General features: G+C 35.6%; 2 protein-coding genes across 7 annotated transcripts in view; both read left to right on the top strand.

Annotated features, from left to right (window-relative positions):
• Nucleotides 1–10118, top strand: part of SLC4A7 (solute carrier family 4 member 7) — a 75164-nt gene extending 65046 nt beyond the window's left edge. For 3 of the 6 annotated variants that reach the window (XM_084282264.1, XM_084282267.1, XM_084282263.1), the window contains 6 exons: nt 1380–1448; nt 1862–2035; nt 2413–2544; nt 3240–3340; nt 5059–5166; nt 5731–10118. In XM_084282264.1, coding sequence (XP_084138390.1) covers nt 1380–1448; nt 1862–2035; nt 2413–2544; nt 3240–3340; nt 5059–5166; nt 5731–5812 — 666 coding nt within the window. In that variant the 3' untranslated portion in view covers nt 5813–10118. Of the gene's footprint in view, nt 1–1379; nt 1449–1861; nt 2036–2412; nt 2545–3239; nt 3341–3571; nt 3624–5058; nt 5167–5730 lie in introns of all 6 variants that reach the window. The other 3 variants (XM_084282268.1, XM_084282265.1, XM_084282266.1) reach the window with 2 other exon arrangements.
• Nucleotides 10119–13791: 3673 nt separating this feature from the next.
• NEK10 (NIMA related kinase 10) overlaps nt 13792–18871 on the top strand; it is a gene marked incomplete at both ends in the record, with an annotated part of 96935 nt that continues 91855 nt past the window's right edge. The window contains 5 exons of the mRNA XM_084306658.1: nt 13792–13865; nt 14186–14246; nt 15152–15282; nt 15765–15863; nt 18722–18806. Of these exons, the coding sequence (XP_084162784.1) occupies nt 13792–13865; nt 14186–14246; nt 15152–15282; nt 15765–15863; nt 18722–18806 (450 nt within the window). The remainder of the gene's footprint in view (nt 13866–14185; nt 14247–15151; nt 15283–15764; nt 15864–18721; nt 18807–18871) is intronic.

The following is an 18871-nucleotide window of genomic DNA, read 5'->3' as shown; positions in this document are numbered from 1 at the left end:
AATGGGAGGAAATAGATCTATGAACACACAGCTATAGTTTATTGTTAGAACTACATATTATAAATTTTTAATAACCGATCATTTATGCTTGTTAAAGACCATAGAGGTCAGAATAAAATAAAGCAGTATTTAAAATATATATATATATTATCTTGTCAGATAAGACAATCTCTGGTAGAAAAGCTACCAAGAGCTGAGCTGTATAATGGAAACTGACAGAACCAAAAGCAGAAATATTAAAATAGATTTATTGTTGCTCAAAAGCACTAAGTAAAGGTGCTGATTGTTGAAGCCTGATATTTATTGCACTTTTTAACAACTGATTCTTGGAAACTAATACTTTAATTTGCTGTGGGATCCAGTGTAATAGGAATGGGATTACTACAAGTCACTCTGAAATACTTTTCTTTTTCACTGTAAACAGCTGTTATTGTTCAAAACCAAGAAATAAGAGAGAGGCTTGAATTTTTAAGCTGCTGTGTTTTTGTTCCATGTGCTGATATATGCTGATTTAATGCAGAAGTTAATGCTGAAGAAGTACTAGCACGTCAAATTACATAGCTCATGATGAAGACACCATCTTCTATATATACACACACAGTAATAAATCCCTAAGGCATAGTTTTATTGCACGCTATTTTAAGTTTCGATAAAGGCTTTTGTTGAGTCTTGATAGCAGCAGTTTTTATTAAGGCTTCCAATTACATCCTGACTGTCCTTTATTCAGATCTTTCATGAATTTGGGAGCAAAGCAATTATGCTTTCGGTAGGCTGCAGAGGCTTGATGGAACTGCCACTAAAATTTCTGAACAACTTCATTATCTTAAGAAGATCAGTTTAAATCTTACTACTGGAGAAATATTTAGCCTTGAAAAATGAATAGATTTTTATAGATCACTAGATATGGTTTCTTTTTTGCTTCAGCAGATCCTGAAACACCAGCTTAGTGAGGGGGGAAAAGAAAATATGGCAAGCTTCATATGGCAGTTTCATGAAGCTGGTAGTCTCAGTACACTTCCTATCAAGTAGAAACCTAAACCAACATCCTTAGCATTAATAGAAATATTGGTAGCAACCTAGAAAATGTTCAGTCTAGACTGTCCATTCTTACTATTTTTTTTTTTTTTTTTTAAATCACGATGACACACTTTAATATTAGATCTATGGGAAGAACACAGGACCTTCACCACCTCCCAGCTTTTTTTTTTTCTTTGCTGTTGACTGCTGCGTTTATTCTCTCTATAAATAGAGCCTCAGTGTGTACAATTTTTTCACATAGGTAAAATACAACGTAAAAACAGTTAATGTATTTCACTAATATGGACTGCAATGGTATATCGTGTTGATTCTGCAAGTAACTGGTGCTTTTTCTTCTGCAGTTTATTCCAATGCCAGTTTTGTATGGTGTCTTTCTCTACATGGGAGTTTCTTCATTAAAAGGCATTCAGGTAAAATCCGATTTTAAGGAACAATTTGTTTTTACCACTGCAAGAAAAGAATCATCAATAACGTAAGCCAATATTTATTTTCAGAGTAGGATGTAGGATAATATCCTAAGGATGTAGGATCATTTCCTGTCATGTTGAGTGGCCACTGTCTTCACTTCTCATTTGTTTTACGTTTATTATTTTAGTAGTGTAGCTGAACAACAAATTTTCTGAAATACTCTTAAAATGTTGTAGTACTAATGGTTAAGAGGAAAACAAAACAGCCCCCAACCACACCTCCTTGAATTTTCAGTGTCCTTTGTTAGTATTTCAGTTGGGATAAATTTATCTTTCTGGAGTGTCCTAAAATGTTTGTTTTGTTTTGGAGAGGAAGAAAATCATTAACTGAAGGATGTTTTTGTTTTTCAATGCAGTTTTTTGACCGTATAAAACTGTTTGGAATGCCTGCCAAACATCAACCTGACCTGATATATCTACGTTACGTACCACTCTGGAAGGTCCATATCTTTACAGTTATTCAGCTCACTTGTCTTGTTCTGTTGTGGGTAATTAAAGCCTCTGCAGCTGCTGTTGTTTTCCCTATGATGGTAAGTTATCTGTTCTACAAGTTAATCATTTGCCAAGAGCATGTGCATCATCATCCGGTATCTCCCCAGAATGTGTTACTACCTTAAGAGGGAAGGGAGTGGGTGGAAAAGAAACAAAAGAACTTCAGTAGTTGTTCACTTTTGAAACATTAAGACTTTTTTTTTATACAAAGATTTTTAATTTCTTGAAAAATACATTATTCAGCTGTAAAAAGCTACAAAGGGGAAATGATCCAACTTTTCAGTAAGGTAAAAACTAGTATTATAAAAAAAAAAAAAGGCTGCAGTTAAAAATACTGAATGTACTAGAAGTGCATGTGCATTTTTCTTAATTTCAGTAGTTTAATATAAATTATTCTGTTTATGATTCCCTTAAGGTTCTAGCATTAGTGTTCATTCGCAAGCTCATGGATTTATGTTTCACCAAAAGAGAGCTTAGCTGGCTTGATGATCTTATGCCAGAAAGTAAAAAGAAGAAAGAAGACGACAAAAAGAAAAAAGAGAAGGCAGTAAGTGTAAAACCACTCAAATTGAGCATGTTATAAATCATTAGAAAATGCTTAATGACACAAAGGATTTTAAGTGCCATGAGCATATGACTTTATAACCAAACATACGTTTTGAAGTTCTCCACTAATGAGATTTAATGATAGAGAACAATTACTGGCAATTAAGGGAAGTTACTATTTTGAGGATGCTATTATGAGTTATGACTCCCTGTGATGAAAATTAGCAAACGGTTTAGAAAGAACCAGTTCTTGGCACAAAATGTTGTTGTCTTTGTTTTTCATCAGGTGTGAAGGTGGGTAATGGATGAGAGAGAAACACAGTGGAGTAGGGATCTACTCTGCTTAAAGTAGAGACAAAGATGTTTACCATATAAGGGACATTCTGCTTGTGTTTGTGTGCGGAGTGGTAGTTAAAAACAACTGCTAGTCAGTAATAATGCACTTGCATAATTTCTCCATAAAAGTCTCCACTAACTGTACACCAACAAGTTGAATTCCTTAAACTTAAAAAGTAACACCCTCTTCCCCAGTTTACATGTTTGTAATAACAAAGGAGGTCATAACTAGATCTCTTGCTTGAATTACAGTACCTACAGGGAGCCCCCATGTCCCTATTGAAATACATTGTCAGTGTGAAAATTGTTTTATCTCTGCTACATGACTAATTTTATCAAATGTTTACTTGAAATTTACAGGAAGCAGAGAGAATGCTTCAGACAGGGGACAATGAAAGCGTACACCTTCAATATGGAGAAGGAAATGTCTTGAATTTTCCCGTAAAAACCCTAAAATACAGGTATAATAAAATGCAGGACTTTTTAAAAGGTTTTGTATCAAATAACATAATTTGCTTTATGCTGAGTTAGTTGTGTATAAGTTTAATCTTTTTCCCCAAGCTTGTCACTCTTCCTTGATTAGGAAGTATTAAGGTGTATCTCATCGTGTTAAAGTGGCGGTTTTTTTGGTTTATTTTTTTCTTCTTTAAAACTGCATCTTAATGATAAATTTACATGACCATCTTGAACAGATCAGATGACTCAATTTCAACCAGCTGTACTCAAGGTGAAGAAGCTTCCTTGGTCAGTTTTCATGGAGTACTTGCGTGCTACTATGCATGAAATACAACTAATAGCATCGGTTGAGCCATATATTTACCAGCCACTTGGATTTTTCAGACAAAGTCTAAGTGTGCAGTTCTTTGATGGTTTATTTAAGTGAGGGCTAAAGTCTGTAATTTCTAAAAACCAAATGTTTCACAGGTAGCCTTGTTGCTTAAGAAGGCTATTTTCTTAACATAAATGTGAGTGCAGTGGGGTTATCAATTCTCTTCCAGAAAAGGAAGTACTGGAATTTCACAGATTAAAAGGTTCTTCCAGCAGTAGAAGGCATTTTGCCTCAGTATGTATTTCTCTTACTACTGAAGTGTTATGATTAGTAGCAAGGTATTCTACAGCTGCCAACACACCTGGAAGATGTGATAGATAAATAGCTTGTCAGCTTATTTTTTTCCCTCTCTAGTATTAAGGGTGCCTAGGTTAAAAAATTGGGCTTTAGAGGTCTATCCTGGCCTGGGTTGGGAACAGGCAGATTTGGGGGATAGATAGATATTCCTGCTGAGTCCTGTTGACTACATTAAGAGCAGGCTTAATCCAACTTCAGCAACTCAAATGACAGTGGCACTAAAGCATTTTGTTTTAAATCGAGATGCTAATTACTCTCACAATAGAACTATGATTTCACCAACTGTGTGCTTATGTATTTACTATATATTTTACTGTCTTGCATTGTGTGGGGATTCCTGAGTTTAAAAAACAAGCAAAACAAAATAAAACAAACAAAAACACACAAACTTTGAAATGTTTCTGTGCTGATTTGAAGAATTTGAAAGATCTTATCCTCTGGGGTAGATTCTGAAGCTTGAGTGTGGAACAGAACAAAATACCTACAGGCAATACCGAAGTCATCTTTACATGTAAATGTATGAAGTTCATGGATTTTAAAAGCTTACCACCTGTGAGGCTGAACTTCTGCAGGAGGTAAAATGAAAAGGTCCAGATACTGAGATTTATAGATTCTTAGTACTTTTTAACCTCAATTGAATTACCAGTTTCAGATTTTTTTTTTTAACATCTATTTTTTAGCACTAGATTATTTCCTGGAAACTGCCTAAAATAATTCTGATCTATGAAAGCATTAGCAGAACAGTATGATTAATTTCATTTTTCCTGAACATTCTAAATAGTTTTCTGAAGTTACAGATTATTCAGAAAAGAGATGGTCACAATCTTGTAGTGATATCTATGTGAGAAACTGCTTTATGGTACGTGATTAAGGCTGCACAAGCGAGTTAAACTTTTTCAAATTTTTGTTTAAATACTTTTCTAAGTGGTGAATTCAACTTGTGGCTGCGTAAATATTGAAAAAAGGCACAACTGATGTAATTGATGAGTGACAATAAGTATAATGCTGTTGCAAGGTATTGAATACTAACCAGAAAGTATGTTTGTTCTTTAGCGTTGATCCCTCAATTGTAAACATATCAGACGAAATGGCCAAAACTGCACAGTGGAAGGCTCTTTCCATGAATTCTGAGAATGCCAAAGTAACCAGAGCTAACCTGAGGTAGCTATAATTACTCACGCATTTTCTAACTACTGTCTTGTGTTCAGCAGCTAATAGCTCGTATTTCTTGAAATATATCAAAAAATGAGCATACATGGTTTATAGATTTGCATTTACTTTTCACTTGCAGGGAACTTGAATTTTAACTTAATTTTTTCTTTCTATGCTGAAGTTAAACAATGTCTAAGGAATTCTAGTTGTTATGTTAAATGTATTATTATAGTTTTAAAGCTACTCTTAATTTGCTTAATACAACTGTATGCTACTCTGGAGTTAGGGTTTCTAGAAGTTTTATTAGACTGTGTACGAGCTTGGGAATTGTTTGTTCCTAAATATTACAAACGCCAGTGGGAATAAAAGGTAAGTCCAGCACTTTCACTGGTACACTGGTAGGGTCTTCCCTGGGTTGGTGTCCACAAATTAAACCTGATTGAAATATCATCTTTGCTGTGTAAGAAATATACTTGAATAAAGTGCTGTGTTGACTGTTACGTATGAAATGTTTGATAAGCAACCTTTAGTAATGTGAACCATATCTCAAATGATCATCTTTGCTTTCAACAGCCCTGAGAAGCCGGAAAGTGTGAAAATAAATGTAGAAGATGCACCTGTTGTGAAATACGTGGATGCTGAAACATCTTTATAGAACTGAACCAAGGGGAATTAATTGTGTGTATTTGTGCGTGTGTATATATCACTGTAGGGTATTACACCATTGAAGTGTGATTTCCAATTTAAGTAATATGTATTTAATTCTGCCATTGTTTAGGGCACTGTAGATATGCTTACATAAGGAGAAGATTTTCCTACAAGTCAGATGAGTGGTAATCACACTTCAGCTATTTATTTTATCGGAAATTTTATTTTAATTTTTAAATAGGAAGATTGTAATGAATGCATATTATTTTCAATAATCAGTATGTGCATAAAAGTTAAGTCAGCTTTTGCTGATGATTACTGGTCCACATTGCTTAGAATTTTGCAATACCTCTGTTTATAATGTGCGCTACAGAAGTTTGTTTTCTGTGCAGGAAATTACTGCTTGTTTTTGCAGGGTATTTTTTTGTGATTTCATAGATCAATTATTAATGTGCTGTTAACATGAACTACTGTGTTTTATGTCTCCACTACATGCTAATGTTATTTGGATTCTGTCACTCTCATTTTACAGACATGGCCTAGAGCCCTAAGTCAGGTGGCTAATCAATCCTTAAAACATATGTAAATATTCTGTTCTGCTACTATTTTTTAAAATACACTCTTGATTTTTCATTGTCATTCAGTAGCAGTATGAGTACAGTAACTATAGTTACAATCCCAAGTCAGTATTTGCCATTCTGGAAACTCCATGTTTACACAATATAAATTGGATTTACAGACAGCAATTTGGTCTATAGGAAGTCATACATACTTGCTACACTAGCACTCTTGAATTGTTTTCCTGTTTTTACATTTTCCACTGACTTTGAAAACCTGATATACTCAGCTGTAAGACTGACATTTCAGAGTATTTCTTGTCCTCATCAAAATATTTTTCTTGCTTAATTCATTTTAAAATTCACTGTGTATTTGATTAAATTTGCCATGGTTTAATTCTGTGATAGGTTTAAAATCAGTATTATTTTATGGATTACAAATTGCTTGTGGTATTTGTTTGTACAGTTCTGATCTTCTCCATTGTAAAGGGCATATATGATAGTACATCAACTTAATTTTAAACATTTTATTTATTTTAATTAGTATAAAATTTTATCATGTTAGAAGAATTGAAAAAATAAATATTCATTTATTAAAGTAAATGGGATTTTTGTGGGCTCACCGATAAAAATGCAGTCAGTGCATTTTATTGTACTTATTTTCAAGGTCTAGTGTTTAGCATTATAATATCTCAAATGAGAATTTTACGTGTAAATGAAAATCTTGATTGCTTACCTGCTGCAGTGTCCATTATTTTTTTTTCTTTTTGCCTTATGCCTTAATTTCTTGACTTTATTTCCTGAAATGGTCTATTTTCTGAAGTGATACCAGCCCTTTCTGGATGTGTTAAAATGGCTTTAATTGGGATCTGTGCGAATTTCAAACCGAGACTATGGCTGCTTGCTTAATTCTGTTTTTAGCAAAGTTGGGAGTTTTACCATGGGCTGCATGGTAAAATTCTCAACAAAAGCAAAAGGAGAAGATTTTGGAAGAGGGCAGAGTTCATCTGAAAACACCATTTAAGGTGGAATTCTGGTGCTCTTCAGAGAATTGACACTTGGACAGAAGATGATTGTATATTACAAAATAAACCAATCAGTGAGAATAAGTGGAAATATTTAAAAACAGCTTTTAAGTTACACGCACTGTTACCTTTTGCTTTACATATAATGTAGTTGTTGTTGTTGATGTTCTTTTCCATTTGGCTGAATTGATAAGGCAGTTTATTGAAAATCATAACGTACAGCAGTATGAGTAGTCCTACCCAAACTGTCATAATGAAGGCTCAGGTCAGGGAAAAAAAAGTGAGGTCTGCATTACAAATTTGACTAATACTGTGTATGGCCTGTATTGATGCTCCTTTTTCCTTAGATATAGTAGTGTAGCTTGTGCCTTACCTTGAGTATGTTTTCTGTCAGAAAATACCTATGCTTTCCGTCTAGTCAAACTGAGATGCAATAAAAGTATGGCAGATGGTTTTCCAAAACTTTAGCGTTATCAAAAAGAAAAAAAAAAAAGTAAACCACAGTTGTTGACTGTTAGTTCCTGGTGAAAGTGGGAAAATACTGTTTTAAGCAGTTTACATAGTGTTATCCACAGTACACTACTCATGTACAAGTCTTCCTGTTAGTATTTTATACTTCATGTTCACAGCCCTACAGTGATTTCCAAAGACCCCCCAAAAATTAGTATAAGCCTCTTAGATTTTTAACTCTTTAATGCCAGAAATCAGGGTTTCCTGGTGCTGCACATCTTTTATCTGGCTTCTTCTGAAGGGTTAAGTTTGGGCCAATATTAAAAGAAGTGGGCTTTTCTCTAGTGGATTAATAATAATAATATAAAAAGTCCACACGTCTAATCACAGTATTTCTTCATTAATTCTGTAGACATTTAAATCAGTGCCAGAAGTACTATGACTTGCAAAGCAGTTTACAGTGACCTTTAGTTCCAGTGTTCTTTGTTAGTAGTATGTTATGCTTGCACTTTTCCCACCCCACACAAATATAAGAAGACCTGGTATTAAGTGCATAAAAAACCCATTGATAACTTATGGTTAAGTAATTTGCTGCTCATTTTACACCACTTCTGCTTTAAAATTGTGCATAGTATTAAAGTAAAACAGCTAATGATATAATTAACAGACCATATGTAGATTTATGTTTTGCCTTAATGGGTACAAAAGAACAGTGATAAATACTGTGCACTGATTCTTTCATAGGGATTAAGTCCTATAAAAATTAAGCCAATATATTTCCATTCCAACAGTTAGAGGAAAATAAACAACCCTGCACTTTTTTTAGATGCCTTGGTCTCCCGGAATGGAGCTTAGTGCTACTGTGTATCTGGCTGCAGAGCCACCTCAGGAAGTCCCTGTTTTTTTTTTTCCCCCTTTTTTTTTTCTAATTTATTTATAAATATGAATGTTTACATAAAGTGTAGGTCTTAATTTTGACCACTCCATTTAAATTATCATCTAAGATATTTCAGAGAAAATGCAGTCTCCTGTTTAAATTATGTTCTACAAAACTCTTTAGTACTTTTCATATGTATTACGATTTCATTCTGTTTACATATGCCCAAGTTCATTATACTTTCTTCCTAGATTAATTTTGCAGCTGTAACAGGACATCTTACATTGTTATTTAGTGAAATGTTCCAAATTGCCAAGTTTGTCGTCGTAAAGCCTGTTAGGATAGAATTTGGTGCCCTAGTGGGATTTTTCAACCAAATGTGTTGGCCATTTTTTCTATATGTAATGAAAGCTCTCCAATAACTTTTCACCTACTTCACCTTTATCTTTGTCTTTATATGGTAGCTTCCTAATTTGTGCCCTTTGCAAAGACAGGTTCAACTTGTTGTAAAATATATCTGTAACAAATTGGTGTCATGTCACAGAGCCTGCACCATTTTAAAGGGTTATCTTGTACATACATTCTGTAAATCAGAAGATAAATGGTTCATGATTTTTGGGTCAGAAATGTAGTCTGTTAGATGAGCATCGCTATGATTTTAGTTTTCATTTTGCTGTATGTGATTAGTAATGTTTTAATTACTCATCTAGTTCAAATTCATTATCAAGTACAGTACAAACGTGTGAAATACTTTGTTTATACCAACAGTAATTTATTTTACAGCAGATTTTAAGACTAGAAGCACACAGCTTTGAGTCAGTGTAAAAGTAGTGCTATAAATACAAAGCAAATTGCTTAGAATTTTAAGTCAATTTTATTTTGTAACTTTTTAGTGAAAACTTATAGGAAGTTCTTAGTTGTCGTTGAAGTTAATCTAAAGACACTTTCATATTGAATTTAGTATCTGTTGACGTTTATTTGGAATAATGACTGAGTTTGAAAATCAGTACTTTTCTAAATGATGATTTATCAACAAGACACATGATTTATAATGGGTTTCTTTCTATCGTTGCTGATACTCCTGCGCAACTGGGTCTTCCATGGTTCAGCATCTGTAGCTGAACTACGATTTTGATCTTAACGCTGATTATTTGAAATGTGATAACTGTACGGTTCAAATTTTTATGACTGTTTTTCTAATTACAATGATGCTTTTTTATTTTAACAAAATCCAAAGCCAGTGACAACATTATTCCAAACGTAGAACCGCTCGCTATTCAGTTCCTGTAGAAAACACGACTCTCAGACTTGTCTTTGATGTGAAAGATCCAGCCTTTATTGTTTTAATTACTGGTAGAATAAAATTATCTTTTGTAATGTTTCAGACAGTTGGTAAAAGCAATAAAAATCAACCGAACAATAAATCTGAGGGCTTCTGGCGTTTTTATTGCGGGCCGGGCTGCGGCCGCGGCAGCCATGTCAGGGCCAGCGGCGTCCGCGTGCCCATGGCAACGGCGGCCGGCGTCGGCGGGTCGCTAGGGCAGCGGGCACTTCGCAGCATCGCCCTTCGCGGTTGGCCACCGAACCGTTCCTTGCCAAGAAGGCGGGACGCGATTGGCCGCGGGCTGGGACCGGAGAAGCCTGGCAGCGGCCGGGAGCGGGGGCTGGCAGGTGAGGGGGGCAGCGGGTTGACCTGATCTCCGTCAGGGCTCGGAGGGGGCCGCTGAGGGGTTAGGGTGGGGAGGATGGGCGGACTCTGAGGGTGCAGGTCATGATCTGGAAAACAGTCCACAGACACGCTGCGTGGGGATAAGAATTTGGGAATAGACCCGGCCGTTTATGGCTCCCTTAAACTGCTGCGTTGCAGAGAGAAAGTGAACAAAAACCAGCGGCTTGAGTGTTCTTATCCGCCGGCAAAACGGGAGCCTCATATTGGATCCTAATTAATCTCCAAAGAAGGGATAAAACAAAACTCAAGAGGTAAATATATGCGTATGGAGGTTTTCATGTGTAGTAAACTTGCAGATTTCCATATGGGTTCAGTTGATAACACACGTAAGTTGATTAAACACACACGAAACTCTTCAGACGCTGCCTGTGCGTGCTCACCAGCCAGGAATTCCCTGGGCTGGTGCTGATGCTTCTGACGTGCTCTGCGAGAGCAAGGGGGTAAGTGCTCCAGAGCTGCCTTCGGTTTCATCTGCTTGGAGGAGGAGAAGTACATCTTGGGAACCTTTTTTGTCATCTTTGATCTTCCTCTGACGTCATTTGACCGTTACTCGAAACACTTTTCTGTTTTGACGATAACATGTCGATAACCGCGCTTTTGAGTGATTTTTCATCTGATCTCACCCAGGTTAGATACATTCCTATCTAGGAACAGCATCAAAAGTCTTACTAAAGCCAAGATATAACGTATCTGTTGCTTCTTTATCCAGCTTAAGCCAGTTCAACTGCTGTATATAATTAGGTAGTGGAACTCGGCCCCTGGAGTGATTAAGAAAGGAGTTCAAGGTCAAACAAGCAGCTAGTTAGCTTACAAAGCTGTTTGTATCTGTTACTTACATCCACTGGTTATTGCTAATAAAGATTATAAAGGCCATAACATATCATTTTCTTAAAGCAAGTTTCTAAGCGTTGCGCTGTAGTTTGTGGAGGTCGATTTATCCTCCAATGTGTCTTTGTGTTTTTGTTTATTTTGGGGTTTCTTTTCACCTTCTGAAGCTTTATGTGCTTGTGTCATCTGAGACAGATACTAGGCTGGGCCACAGATCAAATCTGTTGTGGTAATTCCTTTGTCTCCTGTTTCTCATCATGTGAGTTCGTTCTGTCAGGGTTCCTGGAACATTTCTTGTCCTATCCTGCACGCCAGCACTATCAGAATGCATCTCTCTTCCTTTGTAATTGAGTTAACGTAAATAATTAAATGTAATTATTACCTTTTAAAATGAATTAATTAATATTGCTCTCATTTCATTGTTTTAAATGGAATTGAATAAGACTCCACACCGTAGAGTTATTTTCCTTAATGCGTTTCTGTTGTTTTTAAAAGTTGCATGATCTTAATCTTTTTCTGGCACTACCTGAATAAAGTGCAAGTGTTGTTTGGTTTGTTTCTTATGCATTACTCATGGGACCAGCTTAATAGCTGGGGCACAGTTAATAAGATAGTTAATAGCCTGGCTCCATGGAAATTTCTTCTGGCACAAGTAAAGAAGAAACACATGGGTGGGAACTTACTTAGCGATTCAGGAAAGTCAAGTCACTGTGTGAATTGGTAAGGAAATTTTTCATGTCTGTTTTCTCTCAGGTTTATGGCTGGTACAAGGAAAACAAGGGGTTTTTCCTTCAGTAACCCCTCACCAAGGGCGTGGTGCCAGTACACCCACCTGATTTCAGGACTGGCTACCAATGAAAGGATTTTTTGCTCTTCTCTCCACCTTCTGCAGCCGTGCACTCCTGCCCTCTGCCTTGTCAGTAGAGATGTTCATCGGGCCACTGTAACAGCTAAATTTGTAGAAAACTAACCATACAAACAGACTTATACAGTTTTCTTCCTGTTTAGTTCTCTAAACTGGCACAGGTTTGGGGCTGGTAAGCTGAAGAAGTGGAGAGGAGTGGGTGAACTTGGGAGGGGACAGGGGCTGTCGTTTTCACCGCAGCTGGCAGTTACGTTGGCTTATATCTGCAGGAAAGCAGAAGGGCACCAACACTTTAAGCCTCACAGACAAATGCTCTGTTGTGTGTATTTTCCCTGCCCTTGTACTTGGGGACAAGCTATGGGGTGATGAGGGTTAAGACAGAGAAGATATAGTTTGTATATTGGAGGAGAGTGGAGGAATTTCTTGGGGATCCACATCAATGATTCTCTGTGTGATTACTGGTGATAGGATAAAGGCTTGTGCAATACAACAGGAGCAGATGAGCTGAGTTTACGGGACACTTCCCTGAGTGCATGAGTTCATATTGTCAGCAGTTGCTTTTTGTGTAGTTCTGTGCCTGATGTGAGAATGTATAATTGGGAAAACAGCTCTAATTTTCAGGAGGGAAACAGCAGCTTCTGATTGTTTACCATGCATGTTTCCATCCTGGTTGTCATCATCTTCGACTTTATGAGAAAGAGGAATAAAAACCAATTGCATTACTCTACGCTGCACAAAGAGAAAAGAAGGCTATAGGATTTCAAAGAGATGTCCTGTTAAACACACGACAGGGAACATCCAGTCTGTTTAGTGAATAGTAAAACAACTAGAAAGGATTTCACACAGCGGTACTGATCCTGTCCAGTAAGTGATACTTATCCTTGTTTTTTTTTCTTGGAAGTCAGACCTACTGAATCTGATGCAAATAAACAATGTTTGTCTGCAGTGGATCTAATGTGTGGTAGTGGCCCTTACAGGGCCAATCCATTACATCTCTGTTCATCTACTGAAATAAGCTATACGTCCCACTGCAAGGAAAGCTGGGTGCTGTTGGAATAAGGCATCCAGATGAAATTCATAAGACCTGGATTCCAACCTCTGCTGAAAATTTCTGTGGTTCTTTCCTAGACTGCATGATGTGTGCATCTCATTTATTTGTCAGATACCTCCTTTTTCTACCCTTGATCCACCTTTTGTAATTAGGTGATAAAACCATTATCTTCTTTGTTGCCTGGACAACTTGTAAGATACAACCTCGATGTCAGCCTGTGAGCACTGCTGTAACATCAATAGCCAATCCATGGTGAAAAATAATGGTAAAAATAAGAAGAAAAAGCCCAATAAAACTGAAGTGCAATAGCAAGACAGCTGGTATTATTTACCCTCACCAAAAACGTGTTGGGAAACTAAGGTTTCTGTATATGAGATTTATTACTTTCTTGTTAATATCTGGAATTCTAGAGTATCTTCATGTAATGCCTAAAGTTTTGTGTTGCAAAAATGGTAGAGCTGTTTTTTTTTTTTTTTTCCTAGTCATTTCAGTTAGTTCTGTGAGTAGACATTTGTTGCTTAATGCTGCAGTAATATAACCCTAATCTACTTTATTTTTAAGGAAATGAGTTCTTAGTCGTGCAATGATGACAATGATACATACAATGCCTGATCAGGACAAAAAGCTGAAGAGCATAGAAAAAGCTACAGACAAAAAGCCTCATGGGATTTCTGTGAGGTATAGTATCTGACGTCTTTGTTTGAACTTCAGCAGGACCCACGTGGAATTTGCACTAGCTGCCAAAGCAGAATGCTTTAATTTGAAATGCAGTATAAACATGACAACTGTTACTCTGGTCACGAAGTTTATTTACACCTTTGTTGATTTAACACATTCTGGAGAAGCTATAAATTCTTCTCCATGTAAAATGAGGACACTAAACACCAGAAGACTTTATTTTCTGTCAGTGGTATTGTTGTTTGCTGACCTTCTTTACTCTTAAGAAATACGTTTATGTAGCTATTAACATATATTTATGCTATTTTGTTTTATTCTAGGGATTATTCTGATCTTAAAAGACTTCAGTCCCTCTTAAATGTTCTGTCAAGCAAACAGCAGGTATTTTTCAATAACTATAATTAAACATGCTGAAGAATTGTATAATTATAAATAATAGTGATTATGGATTGTGGCAGATACTTACGATATTGTGCTCTATTATGATGAAAAGTTACTAAAACCTTGTGTAGTGGATGTGGTGGCCCCCCCCACCTCTGCCTGCAATATTAGTGCTTCTCTGTGGGGCAAATCCTACTCAGAAAGGGTGAAAGAATGAAACTGAGCCAACTCCCATCCTACTCTGCCATAATCTTTATTTAAACAGGAAAAACAACTACTTTACGTCAGTATCTCAAGCGGGTTGTATCCAGCTCTTAACACACACAGTCAGTTACCCTCACAGATTTACTCCACACCCTTCCACAATTTCACAAGAAGGAAGGTTAGTAGATTTATTAGTTATGACATGGTGAAGAGTAATAAAGTACAAAAATTAAAAAAAAAAAAATCAGCATTTTAACCATAAACAATTTGTCTTTGGAGAATAACACTTCAGCTAAAAGTCTTCAGGGCATAAATATCAGTGCCTAAAGCTTCTAGGACAGTAAAATCTTCACCTCAACTCACAGAATTGAGATAGGTAAGAAACAGAAAATGAGTATATGTTGCAGATTTTCTCAAGCTTTACTATTATAAACTTGAAAAGGTACTATTCCTTATATTTTATGTCTCCACACATGTTTTCCAGCCTTGCTTTGCATCAGTGTCCACTTTGTTTTTTTTTTTTTTTATCGCATGATGTGTTTTTGTGTGTGTATTTTACAATGGCAGTTATGGATGGAAAGTTTAACAGTGTCTATAGTTCAAGCCAGAACTTGAGAAAAGGTATTTTTTCATGTTAAAATTCTTGTAAAACCGTTAAAACCAACTCTTTGTCTCATGAGTACCCTGGTTTTCTTCCTTAGCTTCCAGCTGTAGGTTTCCAAAATGGTCAATCCAGCATAACAAGATACCTGCAAAATGTCAAAAGCAATGGACAAAACCCTCATGGTCAGTGGCAAGAATCAACTGAAGTTGTTGAGCTGGAAAACTTTAGGTAAAAGAAAGAACCAGTATGATGGTACTGTGTTATATTTCTGAACATCTTTGTGTGTCTTAGACTTGGTGAGGTGTTGAAGGCATTTATATTTGTATTTAACTGCGTTTCTTGTACTTTCATGTTAACCCGCTGAGATACAAATTATATACTTTTAGTTTTCTAAACCTAACTGAATATTTTTGCTTTTGTAAATTTGACACATGCTTTCACTCAGTAGGGTGGACTGTTGAAAATTAATATATCCAATTTAAATAAGATGGTTTCTTTATTTGGAAAGCTTATAATATTCCATTATAGTAGTACCAAGTTATCCAAGAGACAGATTGTTCTTCCATACATATTAGTGTCTGGAAATCTGAAATTATGTCATTCCCTTGTAAGTGCTCATATGATATTTCTTACCTTTTCTTGCTAGTGTTAAGTTTTGGCTTGTTAAAAGATAATTACCAATTCAGCATTTTTCTTATATTTTTTATTAGTGTGACCTACAAGAATGAGAGAAATTTTAGCAAACATCCCAGACATAAGCTGTTTCAAGAGATCTTTACAGCTTTAGTTAAGAACAGATTTACCTGCAGGTCAGTATATTCAACACATTCATACCCAAGGAGGGATCACTTTTTTTGCCTTAATTAGAGAACCAACATGTGTGGATAAGGCCTGGTATATATATGGTTCAACAGTAGACCTCTATGTGGAAATTAGTAGCTTCACATTTCTACATAATCTTAGTTTTAATATTTTAAACAGTCATTTTGGGGTTAGCTTTGAATGCTTGGGTGGTTGGGATGGAAGAAGGAAGGACTGGGTATCTTTTAAAAAAATTGGATGACTGAATTCTAACATCAGCTATGTTTCCTTTGATCATTTGCCCATATCTGGTATTTGTAATCTATAGTTTCTTTTTCCAAATAGTTTTGTTCTTATTTTATTGATTTTTATTTGTATTTTACGGAAATATTTATGTATTTTCTTATGCTGCTGCCATTTGGTTGAGCAAGAAAAATGTGCAAGACCTTCTAAAAATAGGGGAGTAGAGAAAGATGTTTTCTGGAAAAAAAGTATTTTTCAGGATTTCTGTTACTATACACCACTGTTGTATGATGTATTTTTCCTTTTTCAATCCAAAGTACATTTTCTAAAAAATCCTAAATGGCACAGAAGCTTAAAGGAGGAATCCTAAAACGTTTAAACGTGCTAATATGTAACAAATTGATTTTATCTAAGTACCTGAAAACCACCATAAAATTCACGGTTTGCTTAGACACTTGTGCAGATCTAACTAGGGAATTATCTCATCTTTGATTATTTAAATAGCAGGAGATTTTAAGACAAATCAAAAAATCATTTAAATGATTTCTAAATCTGGAACCTGGAACCTCTCTTTCTTTCTTTCTTTCTTTCTTTCTTTCTTTCTTTCTTTCTTTCTTTCTTTCTTTCTTTCTTTCTTTCTTTCTTTCTTTCTTTCTTTCTTTCTTTCTTTCTTTCTTTCTTTCTTTTCTTTCTTTTCTTTCTTTTCTTTCTTTTCTTTCTTTTCTTTTCTTTCTTTTCAAGGGAGCTCTATGATCTCAGTACCTACCAGTGTCACATCAGAGACTCAGCTTCATTTGCCAAAAATTTAAGTGTTTAAGAGTAACTTCTTAAGAATAAGAAGACACAAAGAATAACAAGTTCTATTTATACATTATGGCATACCTAGCTCATATTTTAGTTTTTGTTTTCTTTGGTACCCGTTGATGATTATAATGATACACCAAAACTAGCATCTTGTATTATAAATGTAAGCAGCCAGGTGTAAGGTTAATGAAACAAGCATATATTAATAAATTTGACAGACCCTTAGGATAAGTAATCACCTTACAAAGGTGATTTAGTTGTCTTTATAAATATTTTACCGTGGCTGTGATGGTGTCCTCACTTTGGAACAACTGCCGTTGCATTGTGTCAAGGCCTTAGAAGTTGTCACCCTGACCTGCATTACATAATTTAATTGCATAGCTATGTTGTTTGGGGTGCAAATTGAAAAATCACACCCACTTACCAATGTCACTAGTTGAAGATAGTTCTGTTGGCAAAAAAAAAAATCACCGTGATGAGTACAACTTAAGTTGTTTGGATAAGGAGTGTAACTAAGCAGGCAGAAAAAAAAATAATCTTGCTGGCATATGCTGGATATACACTAAGGTCTCTAGTAACAGGAATAGGTTCTCAAATGTTAACCAGGCTCAGAGAATTACTGTCACTGAATTACTCTCCCCTCAGAAATGTGACAGATGTGTTGCACAATTAAAGAAACTAACACCTGCCAAGAGTCAACGCTTTTTTAAAGTATAACTTTGTAGAGCCACCATTTAAAGTAAGCTAAGGATAATTTTCTAATTTGGCTTACAAATTCTTGCCTGCCAGTATATGGTTGCTGTTCACTCTCCATGAAAGTTATGCACTTCTTGAAGTGGCCAAGTATGGAAGCATAATGAAAAACACTATTACTTTGGGCAGAATGTTGGCGTGGAAAGGCTGAGATTTTGCTAGTTTCTACTTATAAAACATTTATTTTTATCAAAATATTTTTAGCCATTCATTGGCATCATTCCCAACTGCAAATGATAAAAGCGTAAGAGAGCTGCCACGTCACAGACTTCTGTTCCTTGGAAGCTTGCCAAGATACAGATTCTGTCCTCTCAGTTAACAAAAGAAATTCCCCAAAGATATCTGAATTTTTGTTTGTTTGTTTGTTTTTCCAAAAAGAAAATGGTGATATATACCTATAACAGACAATGGAAATAGTAATTCCGTTTCTGGTATTTATGCAGGACTGCTGTCCCTGGATGCTTTGTGCTTTCTGCCAAGTCTTGTGCTGGAACTGTGTGTAGAACCATAAAAGAGGAAATTCTATTTGGAAACATACAAACAACAAGAACAACAACATATAAAAAAAAATCCAAAGACTAATAGTACTCAAATTTTTAAAACCCAAGATCATTTAAAAATAAGTATTTCAAATCTAGGTAGTTTAACTTCTGAAACACCCATGTGGTTTTATTATGTATTTATGTAAGTAGAAGTTGTGAGCTGAAGTTTGATGTGTGCTTTCAGTGCTTGTGCCTTTTGGGCCTTGATCCAAGCACTTAAGTTTCTACCAAAGCATGATCAGCTTGTGCTTAGAGATAAGCATGTACTTCCCTGCATCAGTTCAGTGATAGTAAATGTTGGCTGTTAGTGTTCATATAATGAAATCAATTTATTTGAACTTATCTGTTTGAATACAAATGATATAAAAGGTCTATAGTATAGAATTCTACAGTATGGTATATTGTACAGTTGTTGTAGTTCAATAATCTTCTAGTCGATCGATTCCTGAATCCAAATTTTTTGTATAAGTATTTTTGCACTTCTTTATTGTATTTGGTTTATGTTGTGGATATTTCTGTTACAGAGAGTGGATTGATCAAGCTCCATCCATCCATTTTCTTAGAGTATTAATCTGCCTGAGATTATTAATAAGGGATCCATGCTACCAGGTTAGTATATCAAAGTATTGTTTTTTTTTCTTGGACAAGAGGATGCATATAACATCATGCATATG

The sequence above is a fragment of the Netta rufina genome (genome assembly GCF_964035555.1).
Source record: "Netta rufina genome assembly, chromosome: 2".
Lineage (NCBI taxonomy): Eukaryota > Metazoa > Chordata > Aves > Anseriformes > Anatidae > Netta > Netta rufina.
Note: the sequence above shows the minus strand (reverse complement) of the source record. Positions and strands in the feature narration are given on the sequence as shown.